This window comes from Trachurus trachurus (genome assembly GCF_905171665.1).
Source record: "Trachurus trachurus genome assembly, chromosome: 9".
In the NCBI taxonomy this organism is placed as follows: Eukaryota; Metazoa; Chordata; class Actinopteri; order Carangiformes; family Carangidae; genus Trachurus; species Trachurus trachurus.
The window spans coordinates 29,637,169-29,660,448 of record NC_139895.1 but is presented as its reverse complement, the minus strand read 5'-3'; the positions used below and the strand labels follow the sequence as shown (position 1 = coordinate 29,660,448).

At 41.3% G+C, this 23,280-nt stretch overlaps 2 protein-coding genes across 2 annotated transcripts; one reads left to right on the top strand and one right to left on the bottom strand.

Annotated features, from left to right (window-relative positions):
• The first annotated feature begins 823 nt into the window (after positions 1–823).
• anapc5 (anaphase promoting complex subunit 5) lies at positions 824–9,598 on the top strand. The gene is made up of 18 exons (XM_083979721.1): positions 824–933; positions 1,073–1,324; positions 1,427–1,506; positions 2,369–2,478; positions 2,584–2,827; positions 3,027–3,093; positions 3,189–3,290; positions 3,381–3,571; positions 3,672–3,753; positions 3,892–3,984; positions 4,914–5,095; positions 5,346–5,481; positions 5,664–5,738; positions 7,966–8,087; positions 8,186–8,293; positions 8,590–8,737; positions 8,908–9,070; positions 9,177–9,598. Exons 2-18 carry the CDS (start codon positions 1,127–1,129, stop codon positions 9,395–9,397), a joined length of 2,322 nt encoding a protein of 773 aa, XP_083835847.1. The 5' UTR covers positions 824–933; positions 1,073–1,126; the 3' UTR covers positions 9,398–9,598.
• A 3,555-nt stretch (positions 9,599–13,153) lies between these two features.
• On the bottom strand, positions 13,154–17,905 carry ggt1a (gamma-glutamyltransferase 1a; the record flags this gene model as incomplete). Its single annotated transcript, XM_083979720.1, has 12 exons — positions 17,727–17,905; positions 17,513–17,643; positions 17,339–17,428; positions 16,980–17,172; positions 16,168–16,328; positions 15,859–16,008; positions 15,267–15,403; positions 14,818–15,005; positions 14,562–14,689; positions 14,062–14,174; positions 13,860–13,973; positions 13,154–13,300 (listed from the first exon to the last, which is right to left on the bottom strand). Exons 1-12 carry the CDS (start codon positions 17,897–17,899, stop codon positions 13,154–13,156), a joined length of 1,725 nt encoding a protein of 574 aa, XP_083835846.1. The 5' UTR covers positions 17,900–17,905.
• Positions 17,906–23,280: the final 5,375 nt, after the last annotated feature.

Here is a 23,280-nt window from a genome sequence, read left to right as displayed (position 1 = left end):
CGTCCACCCCAATGTTCTCCTGAGTATGCAAACTGCAGGGGGTCCACAGAATGCTGTACTTGAGGTCTAAGGTGGCGGGGTAGTAGTCTCTCCAGAGTCTTCATAATATGAGAAGTCAGGGCTACTGGTCTGTAGTCACTGATTCCAGCTGGCCTCGTCACTTTGGGAACCGGCACCAGGCACGAGGTAGGGATATGCCTTATCAATATAGTGTTGACATCTTTGAGAAAGCCATAAAATTATCCTTTTATTCATATGCAATCACATCCCTGCATTTCATTTTTGACTAATCAAAAAGTTTGTTTTAAAGTGTCAGATATGTTGTGTCCACCACGGTCCACCACCCACCCATGAAGTTGACAGGGTTTGATTTTATTGGACGCTGCCATCAAGTGGTCACATTGTGTAACTACATGGTTGTAATAGTGAGTCATTTCAAAATAATATGTGTTTGTCGGTGGGTGGGTGTATAATAGATATAGTAGCATATATATTATACTTTTCAATATGCTTGCTTGATCATATAAACGTGGACAAGGCCGTGGCAATAGCTTTCCGATGAGGACAAAATAAGTGCCCTGTGTAGCTAATAGTGTAATAATACGACTACTCCACGTCTCAAACCACCACTATCTGAAAGTGTAAATCGTCCTTTCAATATTATTTTCATTTTTCAAGTTCTTGTTGTTCACCTCCCAGCCTTGCTATTAAAAAAAAAATCGACGCCTGACTCGTGACTAATAAAGTTTATTGAAAAACAGCGGGCTGTCTCTTTATGACGTATTTTTAAGGGGACAGGAGGAGGGCGGTTTGAAAGGAAGAGGCTAGTTTTGACAACATGTTCAAAAGAAAGATGCTGTGGTAATAATGGTGAAGCGACTGGTCACCGTCAGTAAGATGCTTCCTAAACTACAAGTTATCTGAGAGCAAGAGGTTGGTTTGATAATTTGTTTCCAGCTCGTCCCGGGACTCGGCTCAGTCCAGTTGTTGTTCGGTGAGCTAGCTCGCTGCTCCCCGTTAAATGTAGACTCACCGTCAAACTCCTGTCTTTCTTCGTCCTAGCTGGGTAAAGTTAGTTGTAGTGGTGGTCGTGGTGGTGGCGGTGGCCCTCGCTGACCTCCTGGAAATGGCGAGTGTGCATGAGAGTTTGTATTTCAACCCCATGATGACGAACGGAGTGGTGCATGCTAACGTGTTCGGCATCAAAGACTGGGTGACTCCGTACAAGATCTCGGTGCTGGCGCTGCTGTACGAGATGACCGCGTCCAAGATCAGTCTGCCGGAGAGGAGGCGGCTCAACAAGCTGATCCTGCCCCTGCAGCAGGTCCGAGTCCGGAGCGAACTGTCTTCCATCATCCCACTGTGATGAAACTGAGGAGGTGTCTCACTCACAGCTGTGTCTTGTGTTTCATGTGGCGGTCTACAGGGTCCAGACCTGACTCTGGGTCAGTTCCTGCAGACAGTGGAGGAGTGCTGCCCTCAGACTGCATATGCTGTCAAACTCAGGTGCTCCAGCTTGATACACACTGACTACTTTTAACAGCGCTGTCGCATTCAGCCGTGGTGTTATGAGAAAAAAAAAAAAAAAAACATTATTATCAGACTGCGGGTTGCTTTCCTAAGATCAGCAAATTTAATCACCTATTAAATTATACGTCTCTTACGTTTGTTTTATCTCTGATTATTTATATAATGCACTTATATTTATATATCTGTGTTCAACACAGAACAACACAGACCCTGGTCTGTCTCACTGCTCTTACAAGTTCTGGTTTTAGCCTGGTCTGTTAAGACTTAAGAATTATGTTAAATGGTTAACTGTAAATATGAAAACTGAATAAATTAAAAATGTTGGTGCAGTTTTTCACAGTTACCATATTTATGAATGTTTTCAATGCAGTAAAGCTGAAGGTGTCCAGGCAGAGGGCAGCAAGATGCAGGAGAGAGACTCTGAGCTTAGGAGGAAAGACCTTCTTTTTACAGTCTATGGGAAAGACAGGCAGCAGCACACAATCATGAAATTCTGTCTTTTAGTGTGGATACTAGTTTATTAAACAACTTAATCACACATTGAATTAGTGATTTCTGGTTGTGCGGTGGGGGTCTTCGGCTCTGCTTGCCTAAAAGTCACCGTACACCACTGCTGTGTTGTCTGTTTTATCTGTATTTATTTAGATTTGCTTATTTGTGTTATAGTTTTGTGTTGTTCTACATGTATTTTGGATGTGAAGCACAATGAGTTGTCCTCAGCAGGAAATGTGCTCTATAAATAAACTGTCTTCTTATTAGATAGACAATAAGTAATATCATAATAACCACCTAGAAACATTAAAATGTAGACAATTTACGGTCTTGTTTTCCTTCAAAGGCTGCATGAAATGGCAGATGGAGAGCTGAAAGACATGGAGTACTTCTTTTCCACTCTTCCCACTCCGTTCACTGCTTTTGATTCTGAAGCTTACAAAACCAGCGTTGTGGGTGAGTGCACAGTAATACTTTCAAAAAGAATAATTCTCAAAAGAATAATATGTAATACTCTAGTCTGTGTCTCACCAGTTTTTGTGTTTGTTTGTTTTTTCTAAGGCCTTTTTATGAGACACATGCTCCTGGCCTACAACAAGCTGTCCTTCAGCCAGGTCTATAAACTCTACAAGTCCCTGCAGCACTACTACCACAGTCACTATGCCAAGCCAACTGATGGGCAGGTCGGTTTGCCAGCACTGGTTGCTGACGACTCTGATATGGACCTCACCAGCACTGAGGACACTGTGGGAGACAGAATAGACAAAGAGGAGTCAGACAGCCCGCTGCATGAGTCAGAGCTTCGGTTAGTGACGCTGTTCTTGTATAATAATAATGTTAAGTGCTGGAACAAATTAGCACATCATTTGCAACAATCATATTCACTGCATCTGCTCTACAGTAAAAACAAATATTGAAATCTCAGTAAATGGAAACCCTCTTGTTTTGACGATTGTGTGATTAGCATATCTATCTTACCACAGTCTGTTTTTTTTTTATTCTAGAAATGACAATGCTCCAAGCAGAGGCCCGCTGTCACAAAAACAGGCGGAGTACTTTCTAGCAAGACAGGTGAGTGTTTCTGTTCAAACCCATAGATTTGCCATAACAACTAAAATTCCTAATTAAGGGCACTTACAGTTTTTTGCATTATCTGTCACCACCAGGCATATCTTCTGAAGAACGATGAGAACAAAGCTCTGAAGCCCGCTGTACTGCAGGAAGAGCTCAACAACATGCTGAAATTTAACCCAGATTTTGCTGAGGCGGTGAGACCATCGCCATTACTTTCATTTATAATTCTTGCTTCTGATATATCAGTTGGTCTCACCTGTGTGGTCTTTTTTCTCTGTCCTCAGCATTATCTGAACTACTTGAACAGCATGAGAGTCCAGGACATCTTCCTCTCCGCCCACAGTCTGTTACATTACTTTGATCGCCTCATCTTGTCAGGAAGTGAGGGAAAGAGCAACGGGGATGAGGGCTATGGTCGAAGTCTCCGCTACGCTGCTCTTAACTTGGCAAGCCTGCACTGTCGTTTTGGTCACTAGTGAGTACAAGTGATGGGGCAGCTCTAAGTAGATGGACAAGTTCATAAGCAGAGAGTAAATGCATTAATTACACATATTTTTCTTTTTCTTCTCCTCCAGTCAGCAGGCTGACCTGGCTCTGCAGGAGGCCATCCGCATTGCCCAGGAGTCCAATGACCATGTGTGCTTACAGCATTGTCTGGTAAGAACTCTTTTCAGCTGTTTTTTTACTTGATGTCACTGTGTTGTGTTACCACTGTCAACACCATGGGTCATTATGCCTGAATTTAATGAGTGTGCCTTAGATTATTTCTCCCTGTCTCTTTGTGTCTCCCACCAGAGTTGGCTCTACACACTGGAACAGATGAAGGGATCTGACAGCACGGTGTTGACAGAGGATTCAGTGAAAATGGCTGCCCATTTCTGCTTGCCAGTGAGTTTTTGCATAAGCTCTTAAATAAGTCTGCATATATTTAAATGGCGGTGGCTCTTCATTATTTTTGAATTGCTTTGGCTCAATTTTTTTATAACGGCTTCAATTTGCATAACGCCGCACAAAATGCAATACCTCAAATATTTGCACAGCACACGCTCATTTCCAGGACACAAAATTAAAACATTTGTAACAATTCAGAGGCAACATGAGCATCTATCCTAATCCTACATCCAAATGAGGGAAGACAGTGAATGGGATAGGTTTACTGTGTCTGTTTGATTTTTATCCCAAACACCAAACTTTCAATATTTCAACCCACAGTACATTTAATTTGATTGAATACAGTAAGTTTCAGTGATTGATGATTTGTTGTGACTACATTAGAATAAAGGGGAAATAACTGGGCAACACGTGTCTGTGCATTTACTAATGAGGCAAATATCGGCTGTCGTTATTCTATGGACTGAGTTTGTGAGTCTGTGTTTTTATCTTCAATGACAGCATCTGTGAAGGAGAGAATTCCATACATCACTTTGGTTCTTTGCATTAGGTGTACTGCACATTGAAATACCGGTGAAAAGTAAAATTAAATGTAGATATAAAAACTAGATGTTCTTTATGGTACTGTACTGTATATACAGTGGTTATACTGACTATTGGATAAACATTTAAATTTCCACCAGCACTTTCATACGTCTTCTCTTGTTTAATACTCCTGACCCAGTTGTTTTGATAACATAGTAACATACAGAGGCACAGAGAACACTTAAAAACCATGTGTGGAAAAACAGCAAATTAAAACATCAGAGGACGCACAACATCCATCATCTACCAGTCATGTGTTTGGGCTTAACCCGCTGAACCTTGGCACATTTGATCCTTGTTGCGTTACCCACCTCGCTGACTGATAATCTTCTCTGTTGTAGTACCTGGCCTCTCTGGGCATTCAGTCTCTGGTCCAGCAGGGGGCGACGCAGGGTAAGACGGCACACAAACTGATGGACGCACTGAAGGACACGGACATCCTGCACTGGAAGCACAGTCTGTCGGAGCTGATCGAGATCAGCCTGGCTCAGACCACGTCCATATGGAGGATGTACGGCAAGAGGTCAGCCTCCTCACCTTGCCACCACACCACACAGTTGTCGCTGTAGTTCATTGTTAACTGTCAGTAAGCTGAATGCTAGCACACAGCCTTCTCCACCACTCACATTAAATCAGCTCCTGCAAAACACAGCTAGAGATATCTATTTTTATATAAGCTTAAACATTTCCTGAACATGGTAGACTTTCCAAGAGCATGAATAACTGAGCCACAGATTTCCAGTCATTAACGTGGCTCCCTGTGTGTGGCGCAGCACCATGGCTCTGCAGCAGGCCCAGCTGCTTCTCAACATGAGCAGTCTGGAGCCAGTCAACTTCGGGGTCCAGCAGAACAACACAGAGGCGTTCACAGTGGCTCTCTGCCACCTGGCTGAACTACACGCTGAGCAGGTAACACAACGGATTTGATCTTGTCTGTCTGCCCTTTTTTTACCCACCGCTGCATACCCATTAGTCCATTTGCCCAGTGTTGCGGGAAGGCAATAAACATTGATCACGTCTGTTTTTCCGGCTCCTGGGCAGAGTCCAGCCTTTAAATCTTTTGTCTCATGTACCTTTTGCTTCTGTCGCAGGGCCTGTACAGTGCAGTTACAGAGATTCTCCAGCATCTGAAAGAACAGTTCCCTCCCCACTCACAGCATGCCAAGGTGTGTGCTCTAAATTGTATTATTCATTGCTGCCCTACAAAGGTTATAACTGCAGAGAGAAAAGGAATGTGTAGACTCAGCCGCAAACAACAGAACAGATGAAAAGGTTATTCTGCCATCATTTTTAACAAAAAAAATCCTTGCCATTGAACCTACATATTACTATACCTCACTGCCTTTAGATAATAACAAAACAAAATACATGTGGAAAATGCTGTTTCTATCAAAATGTGTCTGTGTGGCTGTCTGCTATTCTGTCTACTTAACTGAACTATTGATTTAAATCAGTATAATCAATTGATTCACAATTCATTACATTTCAGTATGTGACTTAAAGGTAGCTAAACAACAGTAAATCACATGAATTTCACTGGCATAGAGTCAAACGCTGACTTGGCAGTTGCTGCTTGTCTGCTAAGCTAAAGGAGCTGCCAAGAGTTGAGCAGAATTTCTTTCTTCAAACATGAGATTTAGCTACTGCCTCATTTAAGTAAGTGGAATAGAAGCCCAACATGATCAGTTAATCAAAAAAAGAAACAAATTTAATATATGTAACGGATACAGAAATAATCAACATTGCATTTACCTTGTTTTGGTCAATAGTTGACTGCTCCTGTGTGGAAGATTAGTTTCTGTAGTTTAGCTTAGTCTTTTGCTCCATTTTGTGGTTATTCAAAATTTTACACAGCCTTTTCAAAGTAATGAAAGATTTACATAGCAGAGTATGTTTTCTTTTTCTTTTTTTGGTTTAGTTTAGTTTATTCGCACCAATACAGAATAACAAAAATAGGACACATTAAAATACATTGACAAAAAAATAATAGGTGCAAGTTGGTATTGTATACCCATGTATACACATACATACACACATGCATACATACATACCTACTAGACAGTGAAGAGTAGAAACAATACTCATCTTAATAATAACAATATAATAAAAATCACAATGCTAACAATAATATTAATTAACGAGACTAGTACTCAAATCACTCCAGTATTAACATACAGTCACTTAGTAGAACATTTTTAAGTCTACATTTGAGCACTGAAATAGACCTACACTTAGTAATTATATTAGGTTTAGAATTCCAGATTAAAGGACCTCTGAATTTAATACTGAACTGCCCTAATGTTGTACGAGAAAATTTATGGTAAATATGATTAGCTTGTCTGGTTGGGTATGAGTGAATAGTGGAATTTGCAACAAAAAAGTCATTGAAAACAATAGGAAAAGATGCAGCATTTGTAGTGCAATTAAACATAAAAATACATATTTGATAAGTGTTAATTTCAGAAATGGTCAAGATTTTAAGTTGCTTAAACAAAAGAGTAGTTGGTGCTAGGTAACACGAGGCAGTGGCAAGTCTAACAAATTTCTTTTGTAACAACAACAAATTGTGAAGATATGTTGAGTATATGCTGGCCCAAACAAGGTTGCAGTATGATAAATAAGGGTAAATCAAGCTATAATACAGTGTTAATAAACGAGATCTATTTATAAAAGATGAAATTCTACGGATAACACAAAGATTTAGTTATTTTCTTGTACACCAAGTCAATATGGTTTTTCCATGAAAGGGCTTCATCAACTATGACATCTAGGAATTTGGTATGCGATACTTGTTTAATTTCATTATTGTTAATAAATAATTTAGCTTCCTCAATAGGATAGTTTTTGTTTTTGTGTCTGAAGACTATATAATTGGTCTTGTTGATGTTTAATAAAAGCCTGTTCATTAGAAACCATCTTGCTGTTTGGTCAGGTATGTAATTAGCATTTTTGATAAGTGAACTGAACTTAGAATGTGACAAAACTATATTTGTATCGTCAGCAAATATGATGGATAGAGCGTCATCAAACTGTAAAGCAAAATCGTTTATAAAGATAAGAAACAAAAGAGGCCCAAGGATAGATCCTTGAGGAACACCATAAGATAGCCCCATAAGCCATATAAGTCAAATGTTTTTTTCTAAAACCGTACTGGTGCTTATAAAGCACGTGATTTCATCATGACCAGCTGCAGCATTGTTTAGGTTATTGATGATCTCTAATACTTCAGAACATGTGGGTGGTTCAAAACTACCACTTCTTTTATAAGGTAAAACACATAACTCAGTCTTGCAGCACAGAGATTTATTTTCTGATGCACGTTATGATGGTATCATAGTTCATGGCACAAAATGTAAAAAAAAGTTAAATGTTTTTTGTTTCTTTTCTTATCAGCTCTGGATGCTGTGTGATCTTAAAATCCAGTTTGAAAGACACATGAATGAAGGAAAATACCACTTAGCAGAGCCACTTGTCACAGCCATCTCTGCCCAAAACAAAACAGAGGGTCTCTACAGGTAACGGCAAGGCACAGGTCTTCGGTCCTAATCTTGACACTGTCTGAATCATTGAGGTGTAAACTGTGCTGTGACAGTAACAGCGTGTTTGTTGACAGGAAAGCTCAAGTTCTGAAAGCTCTCAACCGCAGCACGGAGGCGTACAGCATCTTACAGCGACTGCAGGTTCACTGTGAGAAGACTAAATGTACAGAGATGGTCATCAGGTAGGCTGCCACTTACTGTATGTTGTTGATGACACATTTTCTGATAATATAATGATGTGTTTCCTGGTTTTGTAGAGAAGAGTGAACTCACTTCAACTTGACTCATCTTTTTTAGGGCTGTCATGAATGTTTAATGTATGAGGTTCACATTATGCATCATCTTAGGAAGCACTAAGTGTTGTGTTATAAAAAGACTGAATAAAAAATAGATGCCTTTCCCAAAATGTTTTTTTTTCTTCCCAGAGATGAGAACATTCAGTCACATTTTTATTCTTGCCTGTTTATGTCTCCTACAGAGTGATGCTCTCTACTGCTGAGCTCCACTGGGAGTCTTCTGGCTTCTCCACAGCTCTGCCTCTCCTCCTCCAGGCCTTGGCTTTGGCCAGACAGCACCACCTACAGTCCCTGGCCTCAGAGACCATCCTTCACTTGGCCTTTACTCAGGTAATCCGCAGCAGAGGAACAGCCGTCACACTGATTCTATTACGGCTCTCATGGTATGCAAATCACCGCAGACTTTATGGACAGAAATGCTGCTGTAATTGCTAAATAAAAGCGATGCAGGCACCGACACATGGTTTATTTATTGTCTTTGTTGTCTCTCCTGTCCTCAGCTCATGCTGGGGGTTCCTGAGCAGGCTCTGAGTGTCCTGCATGAAGCCATTGAGCCCGTTCTGGCCCACGGAGCAGTTATGGACAAGGGCCGAGCCTTGCTGCTGACAGCCCGCTGTCAGATGGCGGTGGCTGGGTTCAGGCCAAACGGACAAGGGCAAGCAGGTAACAGCTTCAGCCCCCCCGCCGGACACCGATCCCTATCTCGCAGAGTCATGCGGCGCGGCTGTTCATTTACATTTACACACTGCTGCTTTTTGTTTCTCTGCAGATTTGCATATGGCGGTGTTGGCTGTTGACACGTTAAATGAGGCGGCGGCCTATTTTTCCACTCTGAACTGTAAGGAGCGGCTACGGGACGTCCACTACCTGCAGGCTCAGCTCCAGCATTCTCTGGGACAAACCTCACAGTGTAACAAAAGTGCCATGCTCTTCCGACTGCTGGACCAGGAGCTGCAGTCGCCAGCACCACCCGTCTCCATGCGGCTCTAATGGCTCCTTTTTCAACAACAAACTTTTTCTTTCTTTTTTTTTTTGGCCTCTGAGAGAAGGAAACCTCCTCTAACTGCTGAGCTGAGTCTCTTCAGCTCACCACTAGATGGTGATGAAACTCTGTTTTGCTCTTATTCATTTCTTTTACAAATATTTTGAACTGGAGATTATTGTGAAACTCTTTGTACTCACTGCCGCGAAAATAATTAAACAAGACAAAACATAAATGACTCTATTAACCTGTCATGGGCATGTTAATAAACACATGTTTCAGTAGCTTGAACCACAGCAGCAGTCCAGTCTTGTCTGACAGACACATGCCAGGTGACGGCATGGCAGAAACATCGAAAGTTTATCAGAAGCCGTCACAGCGGCGCTGAGTTACACACTGCTACGTGATGAATGAGCGTAATATCACAGTTGGCTACAAGATGAATGTGTTTCAGTGGCCTGGATGATTCATATTTCACCAGAAGAATACTGATGAAGCTGGAATCCAGAGGAAAGAAATCGTGATCACATTTATAATAAAAGCTCTGGGATGACATAACAGCAGATACTGTATCTGTATTCCACTAATGTCTGACACGATTTGTGAGAACTATTTTGGCTGATAACATTACATTTCTTCTGGCAGATCCATAATCCATTACTGAAAGCACTTATTTGGGGAAAAAAATAATAAATGACTTGTTTCATCTGATTTCCTTTTTCAGTTAATTTGTATCAAGTATAGGAATGATTGTAGTAGGAATAAATCTGCGGTTAGATTTGTCATATCTTGTTGGTGTGGTACGGTTTAAGTCTCAGTAGGATTTTGTTTCGTTAGTCTTGTGCACAAGCATCTTGAAGTGATTGTTTGGTTAGAGCTGTCAGAGCCTGTTCTCAGTATATGTTCTCAATAATTTCTTGCTCATATAACATCTGTGCCAACAACCTCACAAATTCCAGTTGAATGAGTTAATTATATGTTTGGCTTCATGTTAATTTCCGTATAGAGTCAAGTGTTACTCTCATAGGTGAGGTCTTTGTTGTGGTGCGACTGAGGTCATATAAAACCTGTTTGGAATAGTTGCAGCCAATGGTGGATAGACTTTGTGGGTTTTGTTAGTTTAGGATGAAGTTGAACCAACACTTTTCTGGATGTAGGAGTGTGTTTGTGTAGTGCAGAGTTGAGTGTTCAGTTTATGCTTTTAACCTGAAGAGAATGCAGTTATGATGTGCTGCAGTGGGAGTCATTATCCATCAAGTTTGGTAGAACCATTTACAGCAGAAAGCCTCCTATTTTGTGTTTGATGCTTCTGGTTACAAAGTGCTTTCAGTGCAGCAGAGCAATTTCCATGAGTTGAGAGAATACTTCCATCAGATAAGTTTAAAAAAAATAATAATACTGAGAATACAACTTTTTTTTTTTTTTAAGCTCAAAAATTGTTCAGACATTTCTTCAACAGGGCTGCATTATCTGTGTTGCTGGTGTTTGGTTTCTTATTGGCTCAAACAGTGGCTGACTGAATACAGAAAAAAAAAGGGTCACACTGACTCTTCAGGGGTTGAGCTGAAGAGTTCTGGTGTTCAGTGTCTCCAATTATTATTGAGTCTGGAGATCCCTACTCTACTCTCATCTAACACTTAAGCAGTTTTTTTTTCTTGCAGTAGCCTATTGAAGGTATTTCCCTCAGCATGCTAACATGCTAAATCAAGGTGGGGAAGGTGGTAAAAAAAACAAAAAAACACTGATATTTTCACCAATGTTGTTTTCAGCAAGCATTAACATGCTTTTTTAGCCCAGCATGACCATCTCCTAGCATGTTGACACATCTTCCTGGCCCTTTAGTATTCTCTGTTAGCATTAGCACCACTGTGTCCTAAACGAGTGTAGCCCTTTGGCTACCCTCTATGGATGGTGTTGCCCTCAGGCAACAAACCACTTTTTTGGTGCTCACATTGCTCCTTTTAATTTTTCTAAAATAAAATATCACTTAGAAAGTAACTTCTTTGTTTGAGGGTAGAGCAGTCCTTAGCCTACAGGAACTAAACCTAGATGGGACACGGTAGCCTACCAGCCAACAGTGTGGTAGCCTAAGTAAGTATGACATTTTAATGTTTAAATTTGAATAGCAATGTATAAAAAATATTGTTAATATGCATGTGAAGATGCATATTTATTTTGAGTAAATATGTTTATACTAAAACTGAAGATGTGGTGGGGTGCACAAAGTCATCACAACCAGTGCCTTTGCCACATCTAAAGCTGGGGGTTGTGGGGATTTTTTTCCCTTCTTTAATAACAATTGATTTCATAGAGGTTTAAGTTTTGACAGTCCCTTAAGCAATTTTGTTTGGGTCTAATTGGCACCATAATACATCCATGATTGGCACACATTGGCATGCTAACATGCTAAACCTGTTCACCTGTTTTCCAAAGCGATTCTGAGGAAGTTAGCAGTTAGACTAAATGCTCCTTGAGTTTTAACAGTGTGCAAAAGGAAACAATCAGTTTGAACACCACCTTCAAAATATTTCATAGAAAATATATACGTCAAACAATTAGTGCATAATGAAAAGAATTGTTGTAGCCTAAGTCTTAGCCAAAGACAGTAGAGTATCTTTGTCTTACTGTAGCTGTCCTGCCACCGAATGTTCTCTGGATTAAATGTATTAACCACAATGCATGAAATTCAAAGTGTTTTTGGCAGAACATCCGCCTATGGAAAGATAGGATAGGGTGTTTAACAGTCCCGCACACAAACAGCACAGTTTCTATGGTAAAATATAACATCTTTGTTCAAAATGTTTAATAACAAGCATGGCAACAAACATGGCATAAGAACAATGCATGTTTAGAAAAATATATCTGCAAATGTATTTTTCAGAATACACTTTACATTCACTTAACCTCTACTCGATATTAAACATTTACAATTCAAAAAGTAATAGTTTGACTGTAGAGTCACGGTAGAAAATAACACGTTCAGTTTCTGCTAAATAATGTTCGTTGCAGGATTAACTTACATCAGGAGAAAGATGTAGGTAGACATTTTGGTAAAACAGGCAAAGACCTGAGGTGTCCTTACTTTTAAGTGGTGTACCTGCTTGCTGGTGTAGTTTTTAGTGAATGGTTTTTCACCAGTTGGACATGAAACCCAACCCCTCCAGCCCACCCCACTCCACCCCTCTCAGACAAACTGTCCAGTTATTGACAATAGTTTTTCCTTAGACACTAAAAGAGATGAAAATACTACACGGACAACCTACAACCACTCAGATTCTTACCTAAAACACAGTGAAGAAGAAGAAAGAACATTTCATATCATGACATTATTTCCATCATTTGCCCAATATTTGGTGCTTGCTTGTTTTTAATTTTGGATACTGCATCATACAGGTTTATTTTATATAAAGCACATGTGTTTTGGTCTTTCCCAAACATCTCCTTTCTGACCAGTATCCAGTATTGATGATACAGGAGTCAAACTAGGTGCAACCTCTTAATTTACTTCAAAACACAAAAATAATGCCAAAGTAAAAAGTAATGTTAAATCGTTGAGTTGGAGTAAAAGAGGTATTGAAATGGAGTCATTTTCCACGTTTGAGTAAAAGAAATTCATCTCGGAAAAGGATTGGTGGCTGTGTCTCTGTAGCTTAAACACTGCTTGAGTCTTCAGTGCAGACACCTTTCGTGTATTCTGGCTCTGTCCAAGTGTCTTTGAGGAGACGCTCCAGGCTGACAGGTGAGAGGAGGCCCTGAAGTCACACTCAGTACCCTGCTGGATAGCCTCCTTTCCTGGGGTCCGACTCTGCACAGAGACGCTCTCCCTGCCGCACCACTGCCTGCACCACTGAGTCTGGAGTCCTCAGCAGCTGTGTTACATGGTTCTTCTGGGCCAGACCCTCCAGGACACTCTGCCACGGTAGCATCAACACACACACACACACACACACAAACATGTAGAGTCTTGTGCAGAACATTAATGTTTTACTGATTTGTGACTTTCATGAATCTTAGACTTGGCTGAGATGGGTAATGTATCAGAGGAAACACTTTGTCGTCTTTTATTTATCATTCCTGCTAGTTATTTTTAGCCATTTGTGGTATCCAGAGGTTGAATCCTAGTGACTTTGCTGTTCCTCCGGCCTTTTCTCTGACAATCGTCGTGTGATGATGCAGATGAGAGATGGGATTGTTTGTTGTGCATTTAGATGCTTGATGCAATCTCTAATATCTTAATGAATTTAGCATCATCCCAAGTTTCCCAAGGTCTTTACAATTAGCTGTTCCTACTGATCGGAGCTGAGCTGAATTGCTCTGGACAGTAGGAAATCAATCAAAAGAGGCACTATTCATTAGTCTGCATCTCATTATTATGTAATAAGTAATGCTTGTGTAACAAGCAGCACCAAGAGGTTGCTTAATCAGATCATTGTTTGATGATGTTGTTTTGCAGCATGAGTCTCCACCCACCTTTTCAAAGCCCTGCTCTACCACTGTCATATTTGGGTTGAGCTGGTTGTGGACTCGAGGCTCCGTCACAGCTTTCTTAAGGTCGTAGTTAAAGAACAGGGAGTTCAGGATCACCTGTTTGCGGCCAAAATGCAAGACAAATAATTATGTGTGTGTGTGTGTGGGATGGAGATGCATGTGAATGTGAATAGATCAGACTTACTAAAGCAGTAGCTGTGGTGATTTTTGTGCCCCCAGAAGCTCCTACAACCATTTTCACTCTGTTGTCTTTGTCAAAGATGATAGTTGGACACATGGAAGACAGCGGCCTCTTCCCTACAACAGATAAACAGAAGGCTGCTACGACTGCTTAATGGATAGATGTTTACTTTTTATTTTTTCGTAATCTGCCACATACTTCAAATGCCTGCAAACAAAGCAAAGGGCAGCAGTGAGTCTCAGTCTGAGTGTGGAAATTAGCTTATATTTCTAAAAGTGGAGGAGGGTGATGTTGTTTGTGAGCTCCAGACAATGACAAATGAAAGTCTCCTGGAAACGTCACCTCTGCATCAACCTAATGAGAGAAATGGTCATGTAACATCCTTGTGACTGTGGAAACAAGAGGCTTAAAAACACATCAGTCCATCAAAACAGACGTGCCCAAAATTCATAACTTTAACTGGGGGTTGGAGTAAAGCAGTTGATAATTCAGCCCAGCCACACCTGGTTGGATGAAGTTGTTGGGTGAGGGAGGGATTCCGAACCCGTTGGTCATGTACGGAGAGCTGAAGTCATCCATTTCATCATTGAAAATGATTCCAGTCGACCGAGACATGACTTTGGAACCAAAGCTGGGGAAATAAAATGGCTCATTTTACGAATCATTCATTCAAAGTCACAGATCATAAGCAGCAGAACAGAAAACGCACTTGTTTCCTTCCAAAGGAGAGACGTATTTCAAATTCTCTTAAAGTCTTACTATAGATTAATGGTGCTGGTGGCGGCCACAGCGCTTCCATCTTCAGCTATAACCGACAGGTGAGCTGTCCCGTGGTTGTCTGGGACAAAATAGTCTGGCTCGTAGTAGCTGTCTGGGTGAGTGGTGTCATCTGTGATTTTGCTTCTTATGCCATCAGCAAAGTAGTCTGAGGTCATGTTATGGATGAGCTGAGAGGAACAAAACAAGTCAGTTGCAGAGCTGTACTGTATGTCATAAATGCTAATCAATTGCCCAGCACTCGTTCTGGACCTTATGACTTTCAAAATCATGACTAGAAGGCAAAACATTTCATAGACTTAATTTCCCTAAAGAGCTGAACAATACAAGCAGGAGATGACTGTGATCATACTGAGTAATATAAACTAGAAACAACCCATAATAAAGGTCTGAAGGATCATAATAATGATAATAATAACATTAAGGCTTACATCGGTAATATTGAGATAACGTGGGTCCCCGAGTCTGCTCCTCTTGGCGTAAGCAAAGCGAAAAGCCTCTACGATCCGATGGTACGTCAGAGTCTTTTTCTCTGCTGTAGAGACACTTGTGTCTGTGAAGTTGTACCCTGCAAAGTATCCACAGGAAGAATCAAGTCTACAGTAAATGAAGAATAACATTTTCTTGGCCCACTCAGGTAATGAGGCTTCTCCATCATTGTCCTAAAAGCCCATTTGAGTCAGTGGCAGGTCATTAAACTCTAAGTAAAATAACAACATGAGCCCTTTCAGCAGATCTGAGATCTGTAGTGGGAACACATTCCTGCAGAGTCATATATGAACACATTCAATCTTATCCCATCATTTGAAACTAATGATGCCACTTTTTATTTAAAGCATGACTAAAGATTCTCTGCCTGCACAGATGGGGTGTCGACGTTGAATTAAATTTGGCAAGCAGAACTGAGCAGCAGCTCTGTTTTCTGCTTCCAGACCGGGCGGAGAAACATTTCAGGGACGACCTGGGGAAACCTGACATCTTTTCTTCTGCATGGCTGCACAAGCACTTGGCCAAGCTGCTCACCATCCACAATGTTGAGTATGAGTGCCAGCACAGGGCCACTGGAGGGGGCGTCTGGGACATGCATGGTGTATTCCCCAACGTTCAGCTTCAGAGGGTTCTCATTCAACACAGGCTGGTACTCCAACAAATCATCAAGGGTGATAATGCCACCTGGAACATGCACAGACATGAACAGCCACATTTGAAATGAGGGATGATGCTCAAATTACTGATCTCTGCATTACTGTGAAGTCTTGGTTTCAGTTCCGTGCCTATTCAAAACATTTATTCATTCATGTATAAAGATAAGAACGGACAAGGAAAAGAGACCTGCCGCCTGGATGTCCTCTACGATGCTCTGAGCCATTGACCCGTTATAAAACACGTCAGGCCCCTCTTCCGCTATTCGTTGGTATGTCTCGGCCAGCTTTGGAAATCTAACAATATCATTTTCCTTCAGGATGTTCTTCTGAGAATCACAAAACACCTCACTGGAAGATGAGAGGAAAAGAAAAAGACAGAAAATCACCTAAACCAAGTCAATGGATGTTCAAGCTGATATGAGTCAAATACGGAAATGTCACAGTGGGCCCCAAAAGTCTCAGTATCACTTTCTAATGGCCTCTGACTTACTATAATTTATGTACATGTATATCAAAATGAACAAGTGTGATCATAACAGTCTCAGTCCTCTCAGGACAGAGCTTGATATCCACACAGACGATTTAAAAAAATATGTTGCACAGATATGCCACCATGAATTAATTAACCTGAATACTTAAAAACTTCTAAATAATGTTAGTTATGTAAAACAAAAAACAAAAAATGTTCCTGCATATAGTCATATTTTTATGAAAATACACCAGTTACATCTTAGGTTGCATCACGTCACTAGCCCAGATCTTAATCCTAAAAACAGCTTTTATCAGAAACCACAAGATGTTTATTCAATATATACAAAAAGCTAAGCTTCATAACACTTCATGACAAAGTTTTTGCCAAGACGTCAAAATATTGTTTTATAAGATAATTGGACACGATTTGAGTCATGAAACTAGAAAAAGCAGCAGAGAGAGTGGAGCCATTGTTGCTGCCCTTTAAGCTCACTTGTATTTTTTTCCCTTTAAATGCTTCATCCTCACCACATGTTGGCGTCTCCTTGAATTGAATCTTTGCTCTTGAAGATGGCATGAGCCAAAGCTTTTCCTATAGGGAAGCCATTACGAGCCAATGCAATGCTGGGCTCGAACAGTTCCTTCCATGGCAGCCTGCCATGCCTCTTGTGTGCCATCTCGTAGCCACGGATCTCCCCAGGAATGGCTATGGACAACCCACCTGTCATGTAGAGACAGCAATAACACTATTTTTGAATTTCACAAGCCTTCTTTCTTGTCTGCTGACCAAATATTTATCTCTACCTCTGAAAATCCTTCTCTGGCCTCTGATACATTTGAGTCCAATAGCTTTTACAGTATCACCAAACTCAGTAGTCGGTTCCTACCTGTACGAGAAAGCTTGGTGTTGTTGCCAAACATGTCCTCTGTGGCATTCATGGGCGCAGTCTCCCTGGCATCAATAGTTTCTACCTTCCCTGTTGAGGAGAAAATGAGGACAGATTGGAGGTGTTTGCCTGGTTAACTTTGTTGGCAAGTGGAAACTGATGCTGCGCGCTCACCTGTGGAGGCGTTATAGATGACAAAGAAGAGTCCTCCCCCGATGCCCATGCTGTGAGCGTTCAAAAGGCCGACACATAGCAAGGCAGCAATGGAAGCATCCACGGCTGAACCATTTTTCTTCAAAATGTCCCTGAAGACACAATCAACACACATCAGACAAAAGCTGGAGCGCTCACATGTAGAAGTAGACGACGTGAAACCAGAATCTCTCACCTCCCCACTTCTGAACACTTTCCAGCATCGGCAGCCACAGCGGCCTTTGAGTAGAAGTAGTCTGAGGGGGGAGGCGTGTTTTTCTTCCCCAGCCCCATGAAGACCCCCAGGAACAGGCTCACTGCAGCCACCAGAAGGACCACCAGGCCAGCAATCAGGGACTTCCCAACCATTTTCCTGCCCGGGGGAAAATCAACACACCTCACAGTCAAGACTGGATCCTGCTCAGCTCAGAAACAAGTGTCTTCTCCTCCGGTCCAGACATCAGGCATCCATATCATTGTTGCAGCTGAAACTGAACTGAAGATAACATTTTGTGAGAGCAGAAAGTTCACTCACCTAATGTTGGTCTGGCACAGATAGATGTCAAATACAGGACAAAAAGAAGACATGGGGCTGTCCATTCAGCTAACACTCAGTGTGTGTCATGCTGATGATGGTTTGGTTTTCAGCTGTTATTTAGCTCAGGTGTCACGTTGTAATGTTGCTGAGCAAAGCCTTCTGGATAATAAGCATGTGTTTCATTTGTACATGTTTTCCAAAGTTACAGGCGTAAAAACAGACACACGGAGACAGACGGGGAAGTAGAGGAAGACAGTGGTAGGACAGATGTCAGACAAGCTGTCTTCTGTAACGACTGTGCTTGAGCCATATATCAGCAATGAAGCAATGAGGATTTCGACTCTGACAGAAAACTGCACATTCAATTCAAAAATCAGATTTTGGTGTGGTTTAATAGATCGTTTTTAAAAGTGGACATCAATTTTTTCAAATGATGGATGCTTCCTTTTCCTCACTTTAAGCTCTTGAGTTTGTCTTTCTAGTCTTCCATAACCTTCCATTTTGCTCTGATATCAATCTGGCAGGCTTGCCAAAGTGAAGGAGAGAGTGATCTGTTTACAGATGCAGGCAGCATTCAGCCCCAACTCAGGGATCCGTGTGATTGGCTCAGCCAGCAGCGTTGCCATGCTCAGTAGCCGTGTCACAGTCTATTTGGCTTATTCTGCAGGCATCCTCAGACTGATTGAGATGCCTGAGCCTTCATCCCAGCAACACAGGTCCAAGCCGGCCACACCGGTGGCAGGAGCTTCTCAACAGCAAACTGCCCCTCTGTGGTACCTCAGCTAATCCAGCGTGCACTCCTGTTGCTGGGCCACACTGATAAAGCACTGTCAAAGGAGCCTGTGGGCTGCTGCTACTGCTGTGGCTGTGATTGTGTCTAAATCTAATCACTACTATCCTGTTCTGGATCTCCCAGGTTCAGAGCCACCCTAAGGATGGGAGTTTATCTAATGGACAGAGCTGATTTATAGCGGAAGAGGACAATTACATATCTGTTTGTCACAGGTCACAAAAGCCTTCCTTCAGCTTTTGTGTGTACATCACTGTCACTGGATGGGAGCAGTGGGGTAGCTTTTATGAAATACCAGCTGGAAATGGTTCATATTTTTATCCCTCAGTAAAAGGCTTATAGGTTTCATTTTGACTTTGCTGGGGGGTGGGGGACACAGTCCTACCCGTCCAGGTTTCGCTCTGATTGTTTTCACACAACAGAGCGGATGGCTTGTCTATACCTATATAGTCAGTAGCAAATCAAATCACACACTGCTGCTGCTCCTCAGGGACAGAAACACAGTCTGCAGAAACACAGCTGAGCGATGGCCACAATAGAAGAGGAGGTGATGTCATGTGTTTTTATGTGTGACTGCAGTCCTTTAATGATAGGGACTCCACAGACAGACGCTGGGTCCTGTCTGCTGCAGTTATACTAGAAAATTCAGCTTCTTTCTCAGCAAGGATAGAAAAATGTCTTAAGATGCATGTTTACTGAAGGTAGGGTGGCACACACCCGTCTGTCTTCTATCACAGAGGTCCACAAACTAATGTACTTGTGTCCAATGAAAGAGTTATATGTTCAACTTAAAGGGATAGTTCAACATTTTAGCAAATTGGCCCATTGCCATAATCCCTATAGTGATAGCAGTGGTTCGTTACTTTTAATTGTCGGTGCAAGCTATTTTTAGAACAGCGGAGCAGAGCCGCGAGCAGCTCAGAGCTACGCTACGGAGGCTAATGGGATTTCTTGGTTTCCCTCATCAAACTCATCAAATACACAATCCAACAACTCCAAAACGCTCTGGTGGACAAGTTGTGACCTGCACATTCACCACGCTATGAGATAATAACGGAACATTATGAGACGGAGTTGTTTTTGAGGTAAATGCAGAGACTGCATGCTGAAAAACTGCCACCGATGCCAATGCATCAGCGGTTTTGCATGAATCTGTCTAGAAAGCAACTCCGTCTCATAACGTTGTGTTATTATCTCATAGCGTGGTGAATGTGCAGGTCACAACTTGTCCACCAGAGCTTTTTGGAGTTGTTGGATTGTGTATTTGATGAGTTTGATGAGGGAAACCAAGAAATCCCATTAGCTCACGGCTCTGCTCCGCAGTTCTAAAAATAGCTTGCACCGACAATTAAAGGTAACAAACCTATACTCCTAAAACTATAGGGATTATGGCAATGGGCCAATTTGCCAAAATGTTGAACTATGCCTTTAATTTGATAGTCAACAAGCAAGACATACAACAAAGTTCTCCAACCAGACATTACCTCTAAGATACAGGGGGAGACCAATGGTGTCAATGATTGATTGATTGATATGTGTGCCACCATTACTTTTTTCAACTGTTTACATTTCAGTATCTTATCACTGCCTTATCTTATTGTTTAGAAACTGTTTAACTCCCCTGTTTAACTTCCCCTTTATTGGTTTCGGACACCAGCTGGCTAACGCTGGAACATTTACAGATTCAATGTGCTTAGGTTTTCTCTGCCACCCAATGTGGTTTCTTGCCAAGAACTTGTGGTGGCGCTGGCGACTGAGAGTTTCAGCCATTGTAGAGGTTATACTGTAGAGGTTATAGTCACTATTGGAAATGTATAGGACTGGCCAGGGATAGCTGGTTAGCTTTAGGAGAACATCTGAGAACTATGCCTCATTCTGTGCTGAAAAAAAATGTTGCCCTATTCATCTATGGTGGAAAATAATGTTCTGAACTGAAGCAGCCAAGATATTGTGACTTTTAGTTGCTACTTTTTGTCTAACTCCTAAAAGCCCGGATCCACAACTCTCAGTTGATCTCACTCAGTAATTAGACCCTCTCTCTGCCTCTCAACTTCTCATGTCTTCCAAACCCACAGCTCCAGTTTGTTACACAGACTTTCTGTAAAAAGTGTGAGATGACATCATCAAAGTTATTTTTGCAAAGTGTAGGAATCTTACCCCAGAACCACAGGAGACATTACACAGGTGTTTGTACAAGCGGACCACTGCTACTTCATGATGAGCAAACTGAACTTTACTGATCTGTAAAAATTGATTGTCCTCTTAATCACTCTTTCCCCCCCAGACGAGAGATGGCAACAATTTAATTTGTTTTCTCCCTTATCTGAAGAACTGTCACTTTATATATGTTTCAAAATCTAAGGCAGGCATGTTTTGCACGTGATGTATAAATGAGTTTCATCAGCATTGCTTGGAGAGGTAAAGCCCTGACAAAACAAATGAGTAGCACGTTGATGAAACATTAAATTAAGGGCACAAGTCAGTCATAATTACAACCTCAAGGAAAACATGCAGCAGATTGAATCCAGGAAGAGTGTAGTGCAGCCAGGGGGAATGTTTATTAGAGATCAACACTCCTGCTGCACTAAACAAGAGTGGGCATGAATCATAGCAGAAAACAGGGTCAAATCAAGATCAATGTCCCTAAACCCACAGTGATGGGCAGTCAGGCCAGGATCCTCAGAGCAGACAGACAGAGAGCTGAACCTCCATGGCTAGAACGGAGCCAAATACCTCCTTTGTTTTCAGGACAGGTCGGCAGCTGTGTGTGTGTGTTTGAGGGTGGTAGCTAAGCAGACAAGTTCTATTTCATGTAATTACCTCCATTTTATGTAATTACTTTTAATCATTTACGGCGAGGTAATGCTTTGCCCATTTTGAAATAAAAGGGATTTTTTTTTTTAAAGAAGAAGAAGATGCATTTACAAATCCTCCATGTTATTATTGGAAGTCTGAAATTGATGTATTAGGACATAATTTTAAAACACAGGTTTTGAAATGATCTGCCACTGGGGGTCTCTCAATCAAAATGATACTGAAAGAACAAATTTAGCCACATCATGAAGCAACAAAGATGTAGGCTAGCTGTTTCTTCACACTGTTATCTACCCCTGTGTAGGACATCTTCAGGTAAAAACACTGAGAGAAGCTATGTTCAGATTTGTGACAAATATCACCTGGCTCGAATGTATATTTAAAAACAACCAAGTTGCGTAAAGAGTATCATTAAAAAGTAGCTTTAAAGATATAATAAATATAAAAGTAACGTCTGCCATCTTCTGACAAACATCTCTGAGGCATGCTTCGAGAGGATATGACATTTGTGACCAAATGAGACAACACTGACCTTGATCTGATCTCTGGGTTTTGAAAATTGTTGGAAACATTTGGGATTAACTACATAACTCAACAAATGATATAGACTAATAAAGTCATTTAGGCATGCAGAGAGGTTAGGCCACCATTAAACACAGCTGAGCAAAGTTAGGTTTAGCAACATAGGCCACTTCATAGTAAATGAAAAACAAAATTCTCTATATTCTGAATTCTCTTCTCTTATTTTAGTTTAGTCTACAAACTGCATGAACAAGTAAGATAAATACTGGCATTGCCAGAATAGGTTTTTATTAGTGGCTTGCATGTTGCTAAACTTAGCCTGTTTGCTCAATTATGATAAAACCAGGGTTTACGCCATTCTGTTTACATAATTTAGTCTTACAACAATAAATCAGAGGATTATGTTTATGTAATGCTACTTCACTCTTGTGATAACACAAGGATTAGAATAGAGTGTACTAGTAAAGCCTGAGATCCTGGTGTCACCTCTGAAGAGTAACAGACTTGACCTGTCCTGAAAACAAAGCAGGAGAGCACAGAGCCTCTCATGGTGGACTGACACCACACCATGAGCCCTTTGATAAGATTGGATTCAATGCAATCTGAAAAAGCAACATTTATGTTTGCAGTGATTTAATCTCCTGCTGCAGTGCAGGTGTGTGTGTGTGGGGGTTAGGGGAACGTGAAATGTCTGAACTGAGAGCTGAAAGCCCCCCTGGGTCCCCCTTTTAGTCCGCCTGCAGGTCTCTGAACAAGATAGCGATCCACATGACAGAAAGGTACACTGGGACATGGATGTTCTTCAAAGGATGACAATAGTGTAGTGGATTCACAACAGATGCAAATAGGATCTGACAGCTCAGGCAACGGCTGACTGACAGCAAGACTGCCAAAAGACAAATTCATATTCATCCAAGGCCAAAAGCAAAAGCAAAAAGCACGTAGGAGAAAAAAAAAGACAAACTTTGGGATTTCTCTGAAGGGTGAATCAAAAATATTCTAGATAGAGTTTATATGAAATTGAGAGTTATTCTGAGCACCACCAGCTCTACTTGATTTATCTAATTGTGCAGCACGGGTGTCTAA

Excerpts from the sequence above, each read along its gene's own strand:
- anapc5 (XM_083979721.1), top strand. The coding sequence starts at position 1,127 with ATGGCGAGTGTGCATGAGAGTTTGTATTTCAACCCCATGATGACGAAC. Across the intron at positions 1,325-1,426 it reads TGATCCTGCCCCTGCAGCAG|GGTCCAGACCTGACTCTGGG; the intron begins GTCCGAGTCCGG and ends GGCGGTCTACAG. Across the intron at positions 3,754-3,891 it reads TGTGCTTACAGCATTGTCTG|AGTTGGCTCTACACACTGGA; the intron begins GTAAGAACTCTT and ends GTCTCCCACCAG.